At 41.7% G+C, this 16,562-nt stretch overlaps 2 protein-coding genes across 7 annotated transcripts in view; both read left to right on the forward strand.

Moving 5' to 3' along the window:
* The window catches only part of LOC128364132 (complement C1q-like protein 2), a 50,034-nt gene continuing 33,472 nt past the window's right edge, over window positions 1-16,562 (forward strand). For 2 of the 6 annotated variants that reach the window (XM_053324658.1, XM_053324660.1), the window contains exons 1-3: window positions 1-274; window positions 12,590-12,652; window positions 14,142-14,183. In XM_053324658.1, the coding sequence (XP_053180633.1) occupies window positions 7-274; window positions 12,590-12,652; window positions 14,142-14,183 (373 nt within the window). In that variant the 5' untranslated portion in view covers window positions 1-6. Of the gene's footprint in view, window positions 275-12,589; window positions 12,653-13,181; window positions 13,221-14,141; window positions 14,184-14,270; window positions 14,337-14,572; window positions 14,702-16,562 lie in introns of all 6 variants that reach the window. The other 4 variants (XM_053324659.1, XM_053324661.1, XM_053324657.1 and 1 more) reach the window with 3 other exon arrangements.
* Window positions 10,524-16,562, forward strand: part of si:dkey-13n15.2 (protein transport protein Sec24C) — a 54,810-nt gene continuing 48,771 nt past the window's right edge. Inside the window, exon 1 of the mRNA XM_053324613.1 lies at window positions 10,524-10,539. The gene's annotated coding sequence lies outside the window, so the exon portion shown is untranslated. The remainder of the gene's footprint in view (window positions 10,540-16,562) is intronic.

Below are 16,562 nucleotides of genomic sequence, written 5' to 3' on the forward strand. Positions count from 1 at the left end.
TTCACAATGAGGCGTGCTGCAGCTTTTCTAGTGTTGCTGCTCTGTCTGTACTGGACGAGGGCTCAGGGTGAGAGTGGAGGGGTGACAGGGAATGATATCACTCAGACAGAGGTTCAGTCTGACATCCTGGGTGTCATAGCAACCAGTGATCAGACCAACATCACCCCTGACATCTGGGCTGAGCTGAAGGAGCTGAGAGACATGGCCATCAAACACAGTGTGGAGCTGAGCAACAGCAAGAGCAAGATGGAGAAGCTGGAGCAGGAGAATACAGGTTCATTCACATAGTGATCAACAAATTCATGTAATGTTCACATAGACATTACTTTTAGGAGTAATTTACTGCTTTTATTCCAGCCATGCAGGCCAGACTGACAGCCAGTGAAAACGAGATGGTGAAGCTCAAGATAGAGAATGCAGGTAAACTGCTTATATCATTATTAAGAACAGCAGTAAGCTGCAAAATACACAGCTGCTAGTTTATTAGGTACACATACAGATATTTCAAGTTCCAGATATGTAGATTATCTCCTTTAAAATAGAAATGTTGAATGTGTTCACAGTCTTAAAGGCCAGAATGAAAACCAGTGAAAATGTGATGGAGGACCTCAAGAGAGAGAACACAGGTAAACTACAATAATCAATGAAATGCAAAAATGAAATAAAAAATAAAAAAACACTGCCTGCTGAACAATTATTAATCTGATTATTAATTTTGCCTTCTATTGCAGATCTTCAATCCAGAGTAACAGCGAGTGAAGATAAGAGCACAGGTCAGCCTCCATAGTGATCAAGTTAACAATTTGAAACCTGCTGACCATAAACATACTTCACAATAATATTAATGTTAAATGTGTTGACAGTGTTGGAGACCAGAATGACCACCAGTGAAAACGAGGTGGAGGAGCTGAAGAGACAGATTGCAGGTAAACTGCTTATATCATTATTAAAGAGTAACTTCATCCAGTAATCAGCCTGCTTGTACTGCCGTCTCACAGAAGCTCCATGCTCCGTTCAAAAAGCGCTATCTTGACATTTCTATGAGTCTCGAGAGTTTTTATGGAGAGGGAGGGAGGAAGAGAGAGAGAGAGAGAGATTGACCAATATATCAATATATCTGTCACAGGTCAATATCGGCTGATAATATTGGCTGATCGATAGATCAGTTGGGCTCTTATTGTTACATCCCATTATTCAAGTATAAATGGTTGAAATGTTTGTGTTTTGGTTCATCGGCACTGCAGCATCAATAGCAATACAATAATAGAAATAGCAGTAAAATAGTACTAAAGAATACAATTCTTTACGCCCCCCTGGAAGTCCCTCATTGACTCCTGGGGGTCTTATTTGAAATGAAGGTGTGGTTCATGATGAACATTTTCCAGCTTTAATTCCCAAAGTGAGTGAAGAGAAGTCAAAAGATTTTATCTATTTAGCAGAGACAAGTTCAATATGAGATTATTAATCTGATTATTAATTTTGTCTTCTATTGCAGATCTTCAATCCAGAGTAACAGCGAGTGAAGATAAGAGCACAGGTCAGCCTCCATAGTGATCATGTTAAAAATTTGAAACCTGCTGACCATAAACATACTTCACAATAATATTAATGTTAAATGTGTTGACAGTGTTGGAGACCAGAATGACTGCCAATGAAAACGAGGTGGAGGAGCTGAAGAGACAGATTGCAGGTAAACTGCTTATATCATTATTAAAGAGTAACTTCAGTTTCTATGAACACTATTCACCAAAAGAGACACAATACAATTTGTTCATCAACTGTTTATAAATGGAGCTATTTTTTTCCTCTATGTGAATCTTCTCACATTCACACAGACCGACCAAAGGTGGCGTTCTCACTTGGTCTCACTGATCATGGAGTTATTGGACCCTTCAGTACTGACATCACACTTAAGTTCAGTAAAGTCAACACCAACTTTGGTCAGGTCTACAGTCCAACTACAGGTACTCATCTCTTTCTGCTACACACACAAATTAACTATTATAATGTAATGAACTCATTATAATTAGTTTGATAGATGTTTTTAATATGTATTAATTGTTACAGCTTTCACTGCATCTTTTGTAATTGCTTTTTTCTCCACTATGGCTCCAGCTGCACACTTGGTTGTTTGAGGAGGAGAAATTTCTCTTTGAATTGGCTCTTTTGAGATTTCACCAGTTTTACCTTTAACAGTGCATCATAACACTTTTAATGTAGTTTCTCTGTGTCCTCTCAGAGGGCTTGAGCCAGGTCGTTGGTACTTTGCCAACATTGAGTCATGTGGGATTTTTTGTTTTTTCATTTAATTACTGATATGGTTCTCATAATTAAGTGAGTTTCTCGTTTATGCAGTTTTGTGAAACATTTTCAAAACCTTTTCACAGACATTTACAGATAGTTTACAAAACACAAGAGAATGAAATGTTCTGCAAAGACTTTGACAGGATTTTGGTCTGTTTTAAGGTGATCACTTATATCTCTCTGTTATATCACTTCCTATAAACATTATGGGATGCAAACTGACTCACTGAATGTGTAACTGAGAGCTCTCAACTTTTACAGACGATACAGTCGCTGGGTAATGTGATGTTAACAAAGCAAGAGCACTGAACAACAATTCCTTCAGATTAGACAAACCCACCTACAGCAGTCCGACCAAAGTATTGAGAAGCAACAGCTTACTGAACTTAGAGAAGAGGTAGTTCAACAGCAGGAAAAAGCCTCACTGATTTTCTCCTCTGATGCAGGTCTCTTCACAGCCCCAGTCAGAGGAGCCTACTACTTCTCATTTGCTACAGTGGATGTCCGGCAAAGCGTAGGGAGTAAGATTATTCTCTATCACAATGACAAGAGTGTGTTGTTAAGTAATAATTACAATGATGAAACTGGCTTTACCGCACATTCTAAGTCATTGGTTCTTCAGCTGGAAAAGGGGGATGTGATCTACATGGTTTTACCCGCGGGCTATACTGTATTTGATAATACATATGATTATACTACCTTTAACGGATTTCTGCTTTTTCCACTGTGAGAATTTCTTTACCCCCACATTTCTTACACAGTCTACAAACAAGTCATACAGTATTCATATGTATATGAAAGGATGCACATTGTTTCTGTGTTGGCTTTGCTCTGTAACAAACTACATGTGAAATAAAAGAATGACTATTAGGTTAAAGTGCTGACTCGTGCTTTAATTTGGGGATATTTAAATTTGAGTCTGGGAAAACCAACACATACACACAAAAAGATCAGACACTGAAGTCACACTGAAATTGGGCTAACTTCTGGTCAATGAAATAATGCCATATTCATTTATTGTTACTAGGACTCTACCGATCCTGGATTTTTGGGCCGATGCCAATACAGATATAACAGAGCAAAAAAGTTCCATATATTGACTGATAATGTTATGTACCGAATATATACATAATCTTTTTTTTGTTGTTTTTTTTTTTTTACAATGATCCCTCAAATGCGATTACAAACTTATGTAATGGAGACAGTTTCACTGTTAAACTTTATTAAATTCCCAGCAGTGATTACTGTTTCATTGCACTGATGTCATTTTATACAATAAATATAAATAGCTATGAATAAAAACAATGCACAGAACAAAAATAAACATTTATATATAAAACTTGAATTAAGAACAAAAGTCTAATAGACATAAAATGCTGCCTTTATAACTTTAAACATTAAAAAAAATATCGGCACATATTGGACGACATATTCACCGATACCGATATATGTGTGATAGGTCAGTATCAGCCAATAATATCAGCTGACCTATATATTAATTGGGCTATAATTGTTACATCCCATTATTCAAGTATAAGGGGGTAACATTGTTGGGTTTTGGCTCTTCAACACTGCGGCATCAATAACAATACAGCAACAATAGAAACGGCAGTAAAATAGTACTAATGAATACAATAAAAATATAAATATATAATGTAGTGTGTGTAAACTGCTGTATCTAAGCCTCTGTATTAAAATATGTCTGTAATTAACTGTCGGTTTTAGGATTTATCTCTGATGTAGTCTCAGGGATCCTATCTGATATGATTTAGTTATTCCATAATTGTCTATAATAAAGATTAAAAGTGAAGAGTTTGAAACCTATTAATAGCCATTCTTATACTTTCTCCTATTGGGCTAACATCTAGTCAATTAAATAATTCAGTATTAATTTATTGTTACAACCCATTATTCAACTATTAAGGGTAAAATTGTTGGGTTTCAGCTTCTCAACACTGCAGCAACAACAGTAAAACAGTACAATAGAAATAGCAGTAAAATACAATAAATATATAAATAATGTATAATAGGTGTCAATTCTGTATGTATTCTGGTAAATAATCGTGAAAGTTAAAAAAGATTCAGGGCAAATTAGGGGTTGATTATCTCTGTATTAAATAATGTGTTTCATTAAGTGTTTTAGGTTTCAACTCTGAAGGAAATGTAGAAATGTGGAAGTACATCGTCGTGATTCATTCAATTCATTCGATTTTTTCATTCATTCATTTAATTTTTTGTGTGTGACATGCTAACACACATGTTGCAGAGCCTCCCAGATGCAGATTCACAAGATCATATAATGATGAACTAGCCCAAGTTCAGCAGCATCAGTATAGTTTAAAAAACAGCAGCAAGACCAGATGCACTAAAGCAAAAAGTGTAGCACTTAATCATCCATGAAGAGTCCAATTATCTTCATATCACATTATGGTTGGCAACAACCAGATAAGCAACCAGTTGATTTCACACTAACAATAAGAAAGTGCATGTAAATACGTAAACTCATCATGTGCAGAAATCCATAGAAAACACAAATATAACAAAATTACCCTTCTGCATCCACAAAAAACAAGATAAAAATAATCGATAATTTAAGCTCCATGGATACTCAGTCTTTTTTTTTTTTTCCATCCCAGGAGGGGGATGCAGTGCGCCATCAACTCTGTGTACGGTGGGGACGGTGCGCTGCTGACCTCGACTCGGGACGTTGTGGATCGGTGGAAGGAATACTTCGAAGACCTCCTCAATCCCACCGACACGCCTTCCGGTAAGGAAGCAGGGCCTGGGGACTCGGGTGTGGGCTCTCCTATCTCTGGGGTAGAGGTCGCCGAGGTGGTTAAAAAGCTCCTCGGTGGCAGGGCCCCGGGGGTGGATGAGATCCGCCCCGGGTTCCTCAAGGCCCTGGATGCTGTGGGGCTGTCATGGTTGACACGACTCTGCAGCATCGCGTGGACATCGGGGGCAGTGCCTCTGGATTGGCAGACTGGGGTGGTGGTCCCTCTTTTTAAAAAGGGGGACCGGAGGGTGTGTTCCAATTACAGGGGAATCACACTCCTCAGCCTCCCTGGTAAGGTCTATTCGGGGGTGCTGGAGAGGAGGGTCTGTCGGATAGTCGAACCTCGGATTCAGGAGGAGCAGTGTGGTTTTACCTACCCCTGCCCGGCCCCTCTCACCAGTGGCAACTCCAGAGTGGACGAGAGTCCAACCCCTCTCGAGGAGACTGGTTCCAGAGCCCTTGCTGTGCGTCGAGGTGAGGCCGATTATATCTAGCCAGAACTTCTCAACCTCACGTACCAGCTCAGGCTCCTTCCCTTCCAGAGAGGTGACGTTCCACGTCCCAAGAGTTAGCCTCTGCAGCCGAGGGTCGGACCACCAAGGTCCCCGCCTTCGGCCGCTGCCCAGCTCACCCTGCGCCCGACCCCTTTGGCCCCTCCCATGGGTGGTGGGTCCATTGGAAGGGGGCCCCATGTTCCCTCTTCGGGCTATGCCCAGCCGGGCCCCATAGGTGAAGGCCTGGCCACCAGGCGCTCGCCATTGAGCCCCACCCTCAGGCCTGGCTCCAGGGGGGGGCCCCGGTGATCCACGTCCGGGAAAGGGAACCGGAGGACCATATATCGTATTCATTATAAGGTTCTTGTGAGCTACGATTTGTCTGGTCCCTCCCCCTGGACCTGTTTGCCATAGGTGACCCTACCAGGGGCATAAAGCCCCCGACAACTGAGCTCCTAGGGTCATTGGAACACGCAAACCCCTCCACCACGATAAGGTAGTAGCTCAAAGCGAGCAATCTACCTATTTAAATGTCTTTGTGTTTATGTGGGCAAGACTAAAAGAGAATTGAGCATAAGAGTAGTATCATAAATAAGGAACAGATGTCTCCTGTTGCCAGACACTTTAATACTGCTGACTATGGAGTTTATAAGCTACAGTTCATGGGTATTGAAGCTGTTAGGCCACTGTTGAAGGGAGATAAGGAGAAGAAACTTCTCCAAAGAGAGGCTTGATGACTCTATCATTAATTACAGACTGAGTATCCATCCATCCATCCATCCATCCATCCATCTATCTATCTTCTTCTGCTTATCCGGGGTTGGGTCGCGGGGGCAGCAGCCTAAGCAGGGAAGCCCAGACTTCCCTCTTCATCCAGCTCTTCCCGTTGGATCTCGAGGCATTCCCAGGCTAGCCGAGAGACATAGTCTCTCCAGTGTGTCCTGGGTCTTCCCCGGGGTCTCCTACCGGTGGGACGTGCCCTGAACACCTCACCAGGGAGGCGTCCGGGAGGCATCCTGATTAGATGCCCGAACCACCTCATCTGGCATAAGTAGGGTACTTATTGCCCCCCGGCTTGGTGCCGGTATGTTGGAGTTTACCCCAGTGGATGAAAGGGTAGCCTCCCTCCGCCTTCGAGTGGGGGCAGTGGCGGTTTTTGCTAAGAGCAAAGTGGGCAACCGCCCAGGGCGCAATCTACTTGGGGGCGCACGAGCGCTCTCAAAAAAAAAGAAAAAAAAAAAAAAGTCCGTCCGACTCTTCAAAAAAAGAAAAGCGCGTCCTCAAAAACAAAAATCGCCAGTTTTCTAGTCTAATACTGCTAATTTCCACATCGAGTTGGTGCAGTGGGCGATGAGGCGCCCCTACTATCACGTCAACTTGCTGCTGAGAGTCATGTATACAGGTTGTGTGTGTCAGAAGAAAAGGCAAAGGGGAGGGGGGTGGGGGATCATCTTGCGACTGCAGAGGCTGTGAGCAGGTTGTGAGTGAGTCTCAGGGGCCATCATCCACACGGAGACGCTTTTTGGTTTAAACGCAGGTGTTTTGCATCGTTTTGGCCGATCGTCCAAATGAATACTGTAAACACATTGCCTGAAAAGGAAGCTTTCTGAAACCTGGTCCCAGGGTGAAAACCAAGCTTTCTGAAACCTGGTCCCAGGGTAAAAAAATCGCAAACGCAGCCCTTGAGTGTTCGTTTGGATGGTGAAAACGCATACCTGCGTTTCGATGATGTCATCACCACACCCCTCGAGTTTAGCCTTCCACTGTGATAACATACAGTCAACAGATACAGCCTCAGCCATGGATGTACATCCAAGGCTTTAACTTATCTTAACTTATCTTATATACAGTCTATGGGCTCATAGACTCATTCTCAGAGGAAAAGCAAGGGGGGGTGGAGGGGGGGGGGGGGGGTAGACTGACCTGTGATGATTATGATCCCAGGCCACACAACACAAACTGCTGCTTCCAAATAAATAGTAATACATTTATAAAATTAATACAATCTAATCACCCAGAAAACATTTTAATGCCAGTTGTAAAAAGGGTGAAAGTCTGTCAGATTACGTTAATTATTAGTATTTTTCATTTATTTATTTTATTTTATTCATTTGTATGATGACGCATGTGTGTAATTTACTTTGGTGTTTACATTCTATATTTCATTTATTTATCTTATTTTTTGTGTGATGAAGGATTTGTGGGGAAGGGCGCCGATAGTCGGTCCGCCCAGGGCGCGAGACTAGCCAGGACCGCCTCTGAGTGGGGGGATGGATCCTGACTGTTGTTTGTGCCTATGGTCCAAACAGCAGTTCAGAGTATCCACCCTTCTTGGACTCCTTGGAGGGGGGTGCTGGAAAGTACTGGGGGACTTCAACGCTCACGTCAGCAGCGACAGTGAGACCTGGAAGGGTGTGATTGGGAGGAACGCCCCCTCGATCTGAACCCGAGCAGTGTTTTGTTATTGGACTTCTGTGGTCATCACAGATTGTCCATAACGAACACCATGTTCAAGTATAACGGTGTCCATATGTGCACTTGGCACCAGGACACCCTAGGCCGCAGTTCGATGATTGACTTTGTAGTCATGTTGTTGGACATGCGGCCGCATGTCTTGGACACTCGGGCGAAGAGAGGGGTGGAGCTGTCAACTGATCACCACCTGGTGGTGAGTTAGCTCCGATGGTGGGGGAGGATGCCGGTCAGACCTGGCAGACCCAAACGTATTGTGAGGGTCTGCTGGGAACGTCTGGCAGAGTCTCCTGTCAGAGAGAGTTTCAACTCACACCTCTGGGAGAGCTTCGACCACGTACCGGGGGAGGCGGGGGACATTGAGTCCGAGTGGGCCATGTTCCGTGCCTCCATTGTTAAGGCGGCCGACCGGAGCTGTGGCCGCAAGGTGATCGGTGCCTGTCGTGGCGGCAATCCCCGAACCCGCTGGTGGACACTGGCGGTGAGGGATGCCGTCAAGCTGAAGAAGGAGTCCTATAGGACCTTAGGCAGCAGGCAGGTACCGGCAGGCCAAGCGGAGTGCGGCTGCGGCGGTCGCTGAGGCAAAAACCCGGACATGGGAGGAGTTCGGTGAGGCCATGGAAAAAGACTTCCGGATGGCTTTGAAGAGATTCTAGACCACCATCCGGCGTCCCAGGAGGGGGAAGCAGTGCACCATCAACTCTGTGTATGGTGGGGATGGTGCGCTGCTGACCTCGACTCGGGAAGTTGTGGATCGTGGAAGGAATACTTCGAAGACCTCCTCAATCCCACCAACACGCCTTCCGGTAAGGAAGCAGGGCCTGGGGACTCGGGTGTGGGCTCTCCTATCTCTGGGGCTGAGGTCGCAGAGGTGGTCAAAAAGCTCCTTGGTGGCAGGGCCCCGGGGGTGGATGAGATCCGCCCCGAGTTCCTTAAGGCCCTGGATGTTGTGGGCTGTCATGGTTGACACGACTCTGCAGCATCGTGTGGACATCGGGGGCAGTGCCTCTGGATTGGCAGACTATAGGGGGATCACACTCCTCAGCCTCTCTGGTAAGGTCTATTCGAGGGTACTGGAGAGGACCTCAGATTCAGGAGAACCTCATATTCAGGAGGAGCAGTGTGGTTTTCGTCTGGGCCGTGGAACTGTGGACCAGCTCTACACCCTCTGCAGAATCCTTCAGGGTGCATGGGAGTTTGCCCAACCAGTTCACATGTGTTTCGTGGACCTGGAGAAAGCATTCGACCGTGTCCCTTGTGGGAATCCTGTGGGGGGTTCTCCGGGAGTACAGGGTATTGGACCCCATGATACGGGCCGTCCGTTCCCTGTATGACTGGTGTCAGAGCTTGGTTCGCATTGCCGGTAATAAGCTGGACTCGTTTCCGGTGGGGGTTGGACTCCGCCAGGGCTTCCCTTTGTCACCGATCCTGTTCATAACTTTTATGGACAGGATTTCTAGGCGAAGCCAGGGCGTTGAGGGGTTCCGGTTTGGTGACCTCAGGATTGGGTCACTGCTTTTTGCATCCGGAGGGAGGTTGGAGTAGTCCCGCTGCTCCTCCGCATCAAGAGGAGCCAGATGAGGTGGCTCGGGCATCTAGTTAGATGCCTCTCGGACACCTACCTGGTGAGGTGTTCAGGGCACGTCCCACCGGTAGGAGTCCTCGGGGTAGACCCAGGACACGCTGGAGAGACTATGTCTCTCGACTGGCCTGGGAATGCCTCGGGATCCCCCCGGAAGAACAAGACGAAGTGGCTGGGGAGAGGGAAGTCTGGGCTTTCCTGCTTAGGTTGCTGCCCCCGCGACCCGACCCCGGATAAGCGGCAAGAAGATGGATGGATGGATTGCTCGCTTTAATTTTTATGTCTGTATGGGGATGTAAAAAGTGTTCCCTTTTGACATTACAATTCACACAGTTAGAACAAGGATAATTTTGTTGGGGAAAGAGAGCTTAAAAATGTTAAATCCACAGTCCAAAACCTAAAAGATATTCAGTTTGCAAACCTATAAAACACACAAAGTTGGAACCAGAGAATTCTTCTTTTGCTTGAAAAAAGTTTAAAATGATTAATTGATCATCAAAAATGTCACTTACTAATTCTCTGTCAGTCTACTAATTGTTTCAGCTGTAGTAGAGATTCAGTCTCTACTAGAGCAGCTACTATGCACCTTGCAATTCTGAGCAGTTGTTGGTGTTCACTGGTCTATTCTTGTCAGTGTAGTGCTTGGTGATGTTCTTAAGGTAATGGTGTCTTTGAGACATTTTTTATGAGCGTCAGAAATAAAAATGTAATCTTTTAATGAAGAGGGCTTCTCTCTACTAGACCTTATATTGCAGCATGTATGTTTAATCTCTGGACTGTCCAGAAAAGTCTCACTAGAAATATAAGGCTCCCTTCAGTCTCATGACATGTAAGAAATGTTTGGGTACATATGCAAGTCTCCCAACTCGGAGTCTCGTTATGGCCTGGACCCAGAGCTCCTTCCCGGTGCTGTAAGTCATTCTGTTCTCACTCTTTGCATCTTTTCTTGGCTTCTAACTCCAAATACATCATATGTTCATATATATATACATACTATAAATATTTCCTGAATTCAAACTCCTTACTACTAATTATTCCAGCTTACACTGGGTAGCAACTTTTACATGTCAATAAATTACATTTTGCAGATTTCTAAAAGAGAGGTTTACAATTGTTCAAGTCTGTCAATAGTCAGAAGCCCAAATGAGAACTGACATAAGTTTTCTTGCTCTAATCATTCCTCCTGTTCATACTGACCTCTAGAAGATCCCTTCATAATGCACTTACAAAGTAAAGTGATGGAGGCCAAAATCCACAGTCCTTTTTCTGCACAAAAAAGTATTTAAAAGTCTATCAGAAGCTAATATGAAGCTTCAGTCGTCCAAATGAGTCAGATATATTTCAGCATTATATAAGTGCCAAAGTCTCTCTTTTTGTAACTATACTTGTGTAAAGTGCCTTGAGATGACTTTGTTGTGATTTGGCGCTATACAAATAAAAATTGATTGATTGATTGATTGATTGATTGATTGATTGATTGATTGATTATACTTTCACTACAGCTCAACAGGGAAACACAAAGAGGAAATTTGATGCTAAAAAGATTATAAATGTGGCAGATAGCCGCTTGATGTGACTAACTCAGACTGCTGAAGCTTCAAATAAACCTTTACATTTTTTGATTGATTTGATTGATTTTTTGCACAAAATGACTGTTTGGATACACTGTGGATTTTTTACCTCATCACTTAGGTTAAAAACACATATGAACAAGATCTTGAAATAGCTAGTATGAACAGGAGGAATGATTACAGCAAGGTAAAGTTTTATCAGTGTTTATTTGGGCTAACCTGACGCACCAGATGGTTTGTTACACAGAAACATCTGATAAGTCTTGGAAACTGGAAAAGAGCAGGCACTTAAATATAGTTTGGCAGGTGATTGGCTGAACCATTTGTCCATCACCGCCTATCACTGTCTTACAGTACCTTGTGAGGCAGCTGGATTCATGACACTGATTGTTCAACTTGAAGACCTGATGAGATCGATTCTCATGTGATGTTGTGATCTCGTGACCTCATTTAAATTCACTGCAGTTTTAGATTGATATGGTTTCAGCTCTTTCTCTCTCTCTCTCTCTCTCTCTCTCTCTCTCTCTCTCTCTCTCTCTCTCTCTCTCTCTCTCTCTCTCTCTCTCTCTCTCTCTCTCTCTCTCTCCCTCTCTCTCTCTACAGTAACACTCTGTGGATCCATTTATTCACCCTAGAGCTTTAAACTGCAGCAGAGTCTTTATGCATGTTCAGTGCATGTTTTTGTTGTGTTGGATTTGCAATAAATGAATTAAGACAAATATAAATACATATCAGATGGACCATAACCCAGACATTTTACAACCTGAGTCTGGGAAACAAACACATACTTATGAAAAATAAAAGACTGACATTGCTCTTATCATCTCTTTACACAACAAACTTTCAAACTTACCAATGATTTTGAAAGAACATCATTCTAACTTGTTGTTTGCTTTAAGTTTAGTGTTCAAGGATCATTGGTGTTATTTTTGCATTCCTTATCAAAGACAGCTGTTTAATTCTCATACAGCAGTTCAGTGACCTGTTTTACGTGGATATAAAGACGGAACTGAAGGAGTGGTGTCAGACTGCATCTTGCTGTCTAAAGAGGTGATATTTCACAATGAGGCGTGCTGCAGCTTTTCTGGTGTTGCTGCTCTGTCTGTACTGGACGAGGGCTCAGGGTGAGAGTGGAGGGGTGACAGGGAATGATATCACTCAGACGGAAGTTCAGTCTGAGATGGGTGTCATAGCAACCAGTGATCAGACCAACATCACCCCTGACATCTGGGCTGAGCTGAAGGAGCTGAGAGACATGGCCATCAAACACAGTGTGGAGCTGACGAAGCTGGAGCAGGAGAATACAGGTTCATTCACATAGTGATCAACAAATTCATGTAATGTTCTCATAAACATTACTTTTAGGAGGAATTTACTGCTTTTATTCCAGCCATACAGGCCAGACTGACAGCCAGTGAAAACGAGATGGTGAAGCTCAAGATAGAGAATGCAGGTAAATATTTATATTTTATAAAAAATGATATAATTCATTCATGTTTCTAATTATTTTCCTGTCAAACTAAAAAAATAAATGTAACAATTTTTTTGAAATGTTTAATGAGATTAAAATCTAAGACTCAAAATGAAGCTTTTAGTAATAAACTTTGAATGTATTGACAGTGTTGGAGACCAGAATGAACGCCAGTGAAAAAGATGTGGAGGAACTCAACAGAGAGAACACAGGTAATCTACATAATATAAATGAAATGCTATAAATAAAGATAGAGAATGAAGGTAAACTGCTTATATCATTATCAAGAACAGCAGTAAGCTGCAAAATACACATCTGCTGGTTTATTAGGTACACATACAGATATTACAAGTTCCAGTTATGTAGATTATCTCCTTTAAATTAAAAATGTGAAATGTGTTCATAGTTTTGAAAACCAGTGAAGATGTGATGGATCATACAGTGATCAACAAATTCATGTAATGTTCACATAAACATTACTTTTAGTAGTAATTTACTGCTTTTATTCCAGCCATACAGGACAGACTGACAGCCAGTGAAAGCAACAATGCAGATAGATACTTATATTTTATAAAATATATAATTCATTCATGTTTGTGATTTTTTTCTGTCAAATAAACACTTCTTTAAGTTGTTGACTGAGATTAATATCTAAGATTCAAAATAAATGTTTTAGTGAATAACTTTAAATGTGTTTACAGTGTTGGAAAATGTGGTCAAAGATCTCCAGAGAGAGAACACAGGTAAGCTACAACAATCAATAAAATGTAAAAAATGTCTCTTTTATACTGTGTGGTAACAATGAGAAAACATTTATTTGATATTATGGTGTTGTTCATGATGAACTTTTGCCAGTTTTAATTCCCAAAATGAAGAGAAGTCAAAAGATATTCATCTATTTAGCAGAGACAAGTTCAATATTCCATTTTTAATTTGCTGTTGATCAATTATTAATCTGATTATTAATTTTGCCTTCTATTGCAGATCTTCAATCCAGAGTAACAGCGAGTGAAGATAAGAGCACAGGTCAGCCTCCATAGTGATCATGTTAACAATCTGAAACCTGCTGACCATAAACATACTTCACAATAATATTAATGTTAAATGTGTTGACAGTGTTGGAGGCCAGAATGACCACCAGTGAAAACGAGGTGGTGAAGCTCAAGATAGAGAATGCAGGTAAACTGCTTATATAATTATTAAAAACAGCAGTAAACTGCAAAATACACAGCTGCTAGTTTATTAGGTACATATACAGATATTTCAAGTTCCAGTTATGTAGATTATCTCCTTTAAAATAAAAATGTTGAATGTGTTCACAGTTTTGAAGGCCAGAATGAAAACCAGTGAAAATGTGATGGAGGAGCTCAAGAGGGAGAACACAGGTAAACTACAATAATCAATAAAATGTAAAAACTGCTGCCTGCTGATCAATTATTAATCTGATTATTAATTTTGCCTTCTATTGCAGATCTTCAATCCAGAGTAACAACATTTGAAGATAGGAGCTCAGGTCAGCCTCCATAGTGATCATGTTAACAATTTGAAACCTGCTGACCATAACCATACTTCACAATAATATTAATGTTAAATGTGTTGACAGTGTTGGAGACCAGAATGAACACCAGTGAAAACGAGGTGGAGGAGCTGAAGAGACAGAATGCAGGTAAACTGCTTATATCATTATTAAAGAGTAACTTCATCCAGTAATCAGCCTGCTTGTACTGCCGTCTCACATGAAGCTCCATGCTCCGTTCAAAAAGTCCAAATGCAACAGGATCAGAGTAACATCAGTTTCTATGAACACTATTCACCAAAAGAGACACAATACAATTTGTTCATCAACTGTTTATAAGTGGAGCTATTTTTTTCCTCTATGTGAATCTTCTCACATTCACACAGACCGACCAAAGGTGGCGTTCTCACTTGGTCTCACTGATGCTGGACGTATTGGACCCTTTAATACTGACATCACACTTAAGTTCAGTAAAGTCTTCACCAACTTTGGTCAGGCCTACAGTCCAACTACAGGTACTCATCTCTTTCTGCTACACACACAAATTAACTATTATAATGTAATGAACTCATTATAATTTGTTTGTTAGATGTTTTTAATATGTATTAATTGTTACAGCTTTCACTGCATCTTTTGTAATTGCTTTTTTTCTCCACTATGGCTCCAGCTGCACACTTGGTTGTTTGAGGAGGAGGAATTTCTCTTTGAATTGGCTCTTTTGAGATTTCACCCATTTTACCTTTTACAGTGCATCATAACACTTTTAATGTAGTTTCTCTGTGTCCTCTCAGAGGGCTTGAGCCAGGTCGTTAGTACTTTGCCAACATTGAGTCATGTGTGTGATTCTGTGTTATGTAATTACATTTCATTTGGTTACTGATAAGGTTTTCATGATGAAGTGAGTTTCACTAACAAAGACCACGCCAATTTAGATATAAGTTTAAGTATTTATTATGTGGAAGGAAAAGGGGTTGGGGGATAGGGATGAATGGATGAGGGTCGAAGGGTCGAAAGATCGAAGAGATGGGATGAGGGGTAAGGGAGGGGAAGGAGGAAAAGAAAGGTGTAGAGTGTAGTGTGGATGAGAGTTGAAGCCGGGTGCCGGGTTGATGAGGAGGCGCAGGATGCGATACCCATCTACTACTTGGGTGTGTGGAGGGAATAGAACAAAAGGGACAGAACATTAGAAAGAGGGTGAGGGGGGAGGGATGTTCGAAATGAGACGAAGGGGGATAGAGCCGATAGAGTGTGACTTAAGTATTGCTTGTGCGGAAATTGAGAAGGTATGAAGCGTGGTTTCCGTTCCTGAACTTTGTTATAAAACTTACTTTCTTTTTTATGCAGTTTTGTGAAACCTTTTCAAAACCTTTGCACAGACATTTACAGCTAGTTTACAAAACATAAGAGAATGATATCTTATATATTCTGTTAAATCACTTTCTATAAACATTATGGGATGCAAATTGACTCACTGAATGTGTAACTGAGATCTCTCAACTTTTACAGACTATACAGTCGCTGGGTAATGTGATGTTAACAAAGCAAGAGCACTGAACAACAATTCCTTCAGATTAGACAAACCCACCTACAGCAGCCTGACCAAAGTATTGAGAAGCAACAGCTTACTGAACTTAGAGAAGAGGTAGTTCAACAGCAGGAAAAAGCCTCACTGATTTTCTCCTCTGATGCAGGTCTCTTCACAGCCCCAGTCAGAGGAGTCTACTACTTCTCATTCACTGTAGTGGATGACCGGGCTAACGTATGGAGTGATGTTTTTCTCTATCACAATGACAAGAGACTGTTGTGGAATAATAATTACAGTGACGAACATGGCTATATCAGAATTACTAATTCACTGGTTCTTCAGCTGGAAAAGGGGGATGTGGTCTACATGGTTTTACATGCCCAGCATAGTGTATACGATGATACCCTTGATCGCACTACCTTTAACGGATTTCTGCTTTTTCCACTGTGAGACTAAAACATGAGAATTTCTTTACCCCCTTGTAATCAATTAAATAACGCAATATTAATTTATTGTGATGAGGACCCGACCGATACTGAATTTCAGGGGTTGATGCCGATACAGATATAAAGGAGCAAAAAGAAATCTGATATCAATATATTGGCTGATAATGTTATGTACGGAATATATAAATAATCTTTTTTTTTTTTTTTTTTTTTCCAATGATCCCTCAAATGTGATTACACTTGACAAAGATATGTAATGGAGGCAGGCCATTTCACAGTTTAACAATAAAGTTTATTAAATTCCAAGTGGTCATTACTGTTTCATTGCACTGATGTCATTTTTATACAGTAATTATAATTAGCTATGAATAGAAAATAATATAAAAACCGCACAGATGAATGAGG

This window comes from Scomber japonicus, chromosome 9, assembly GCF_027409825.1.
Source record: "Scomber japonicus isolate fScoJap1 chromosome 9, fScoJap1.pri, whole genome shotgun sequence".
In the NCBI taxonomy this organism is placed as follows: domain Eukaryota; kingdom Metazoa; phylum Chordata; class Actinopteri; order Scombriformes; family Scombridae; genus Scomber; species Scomber japonicus.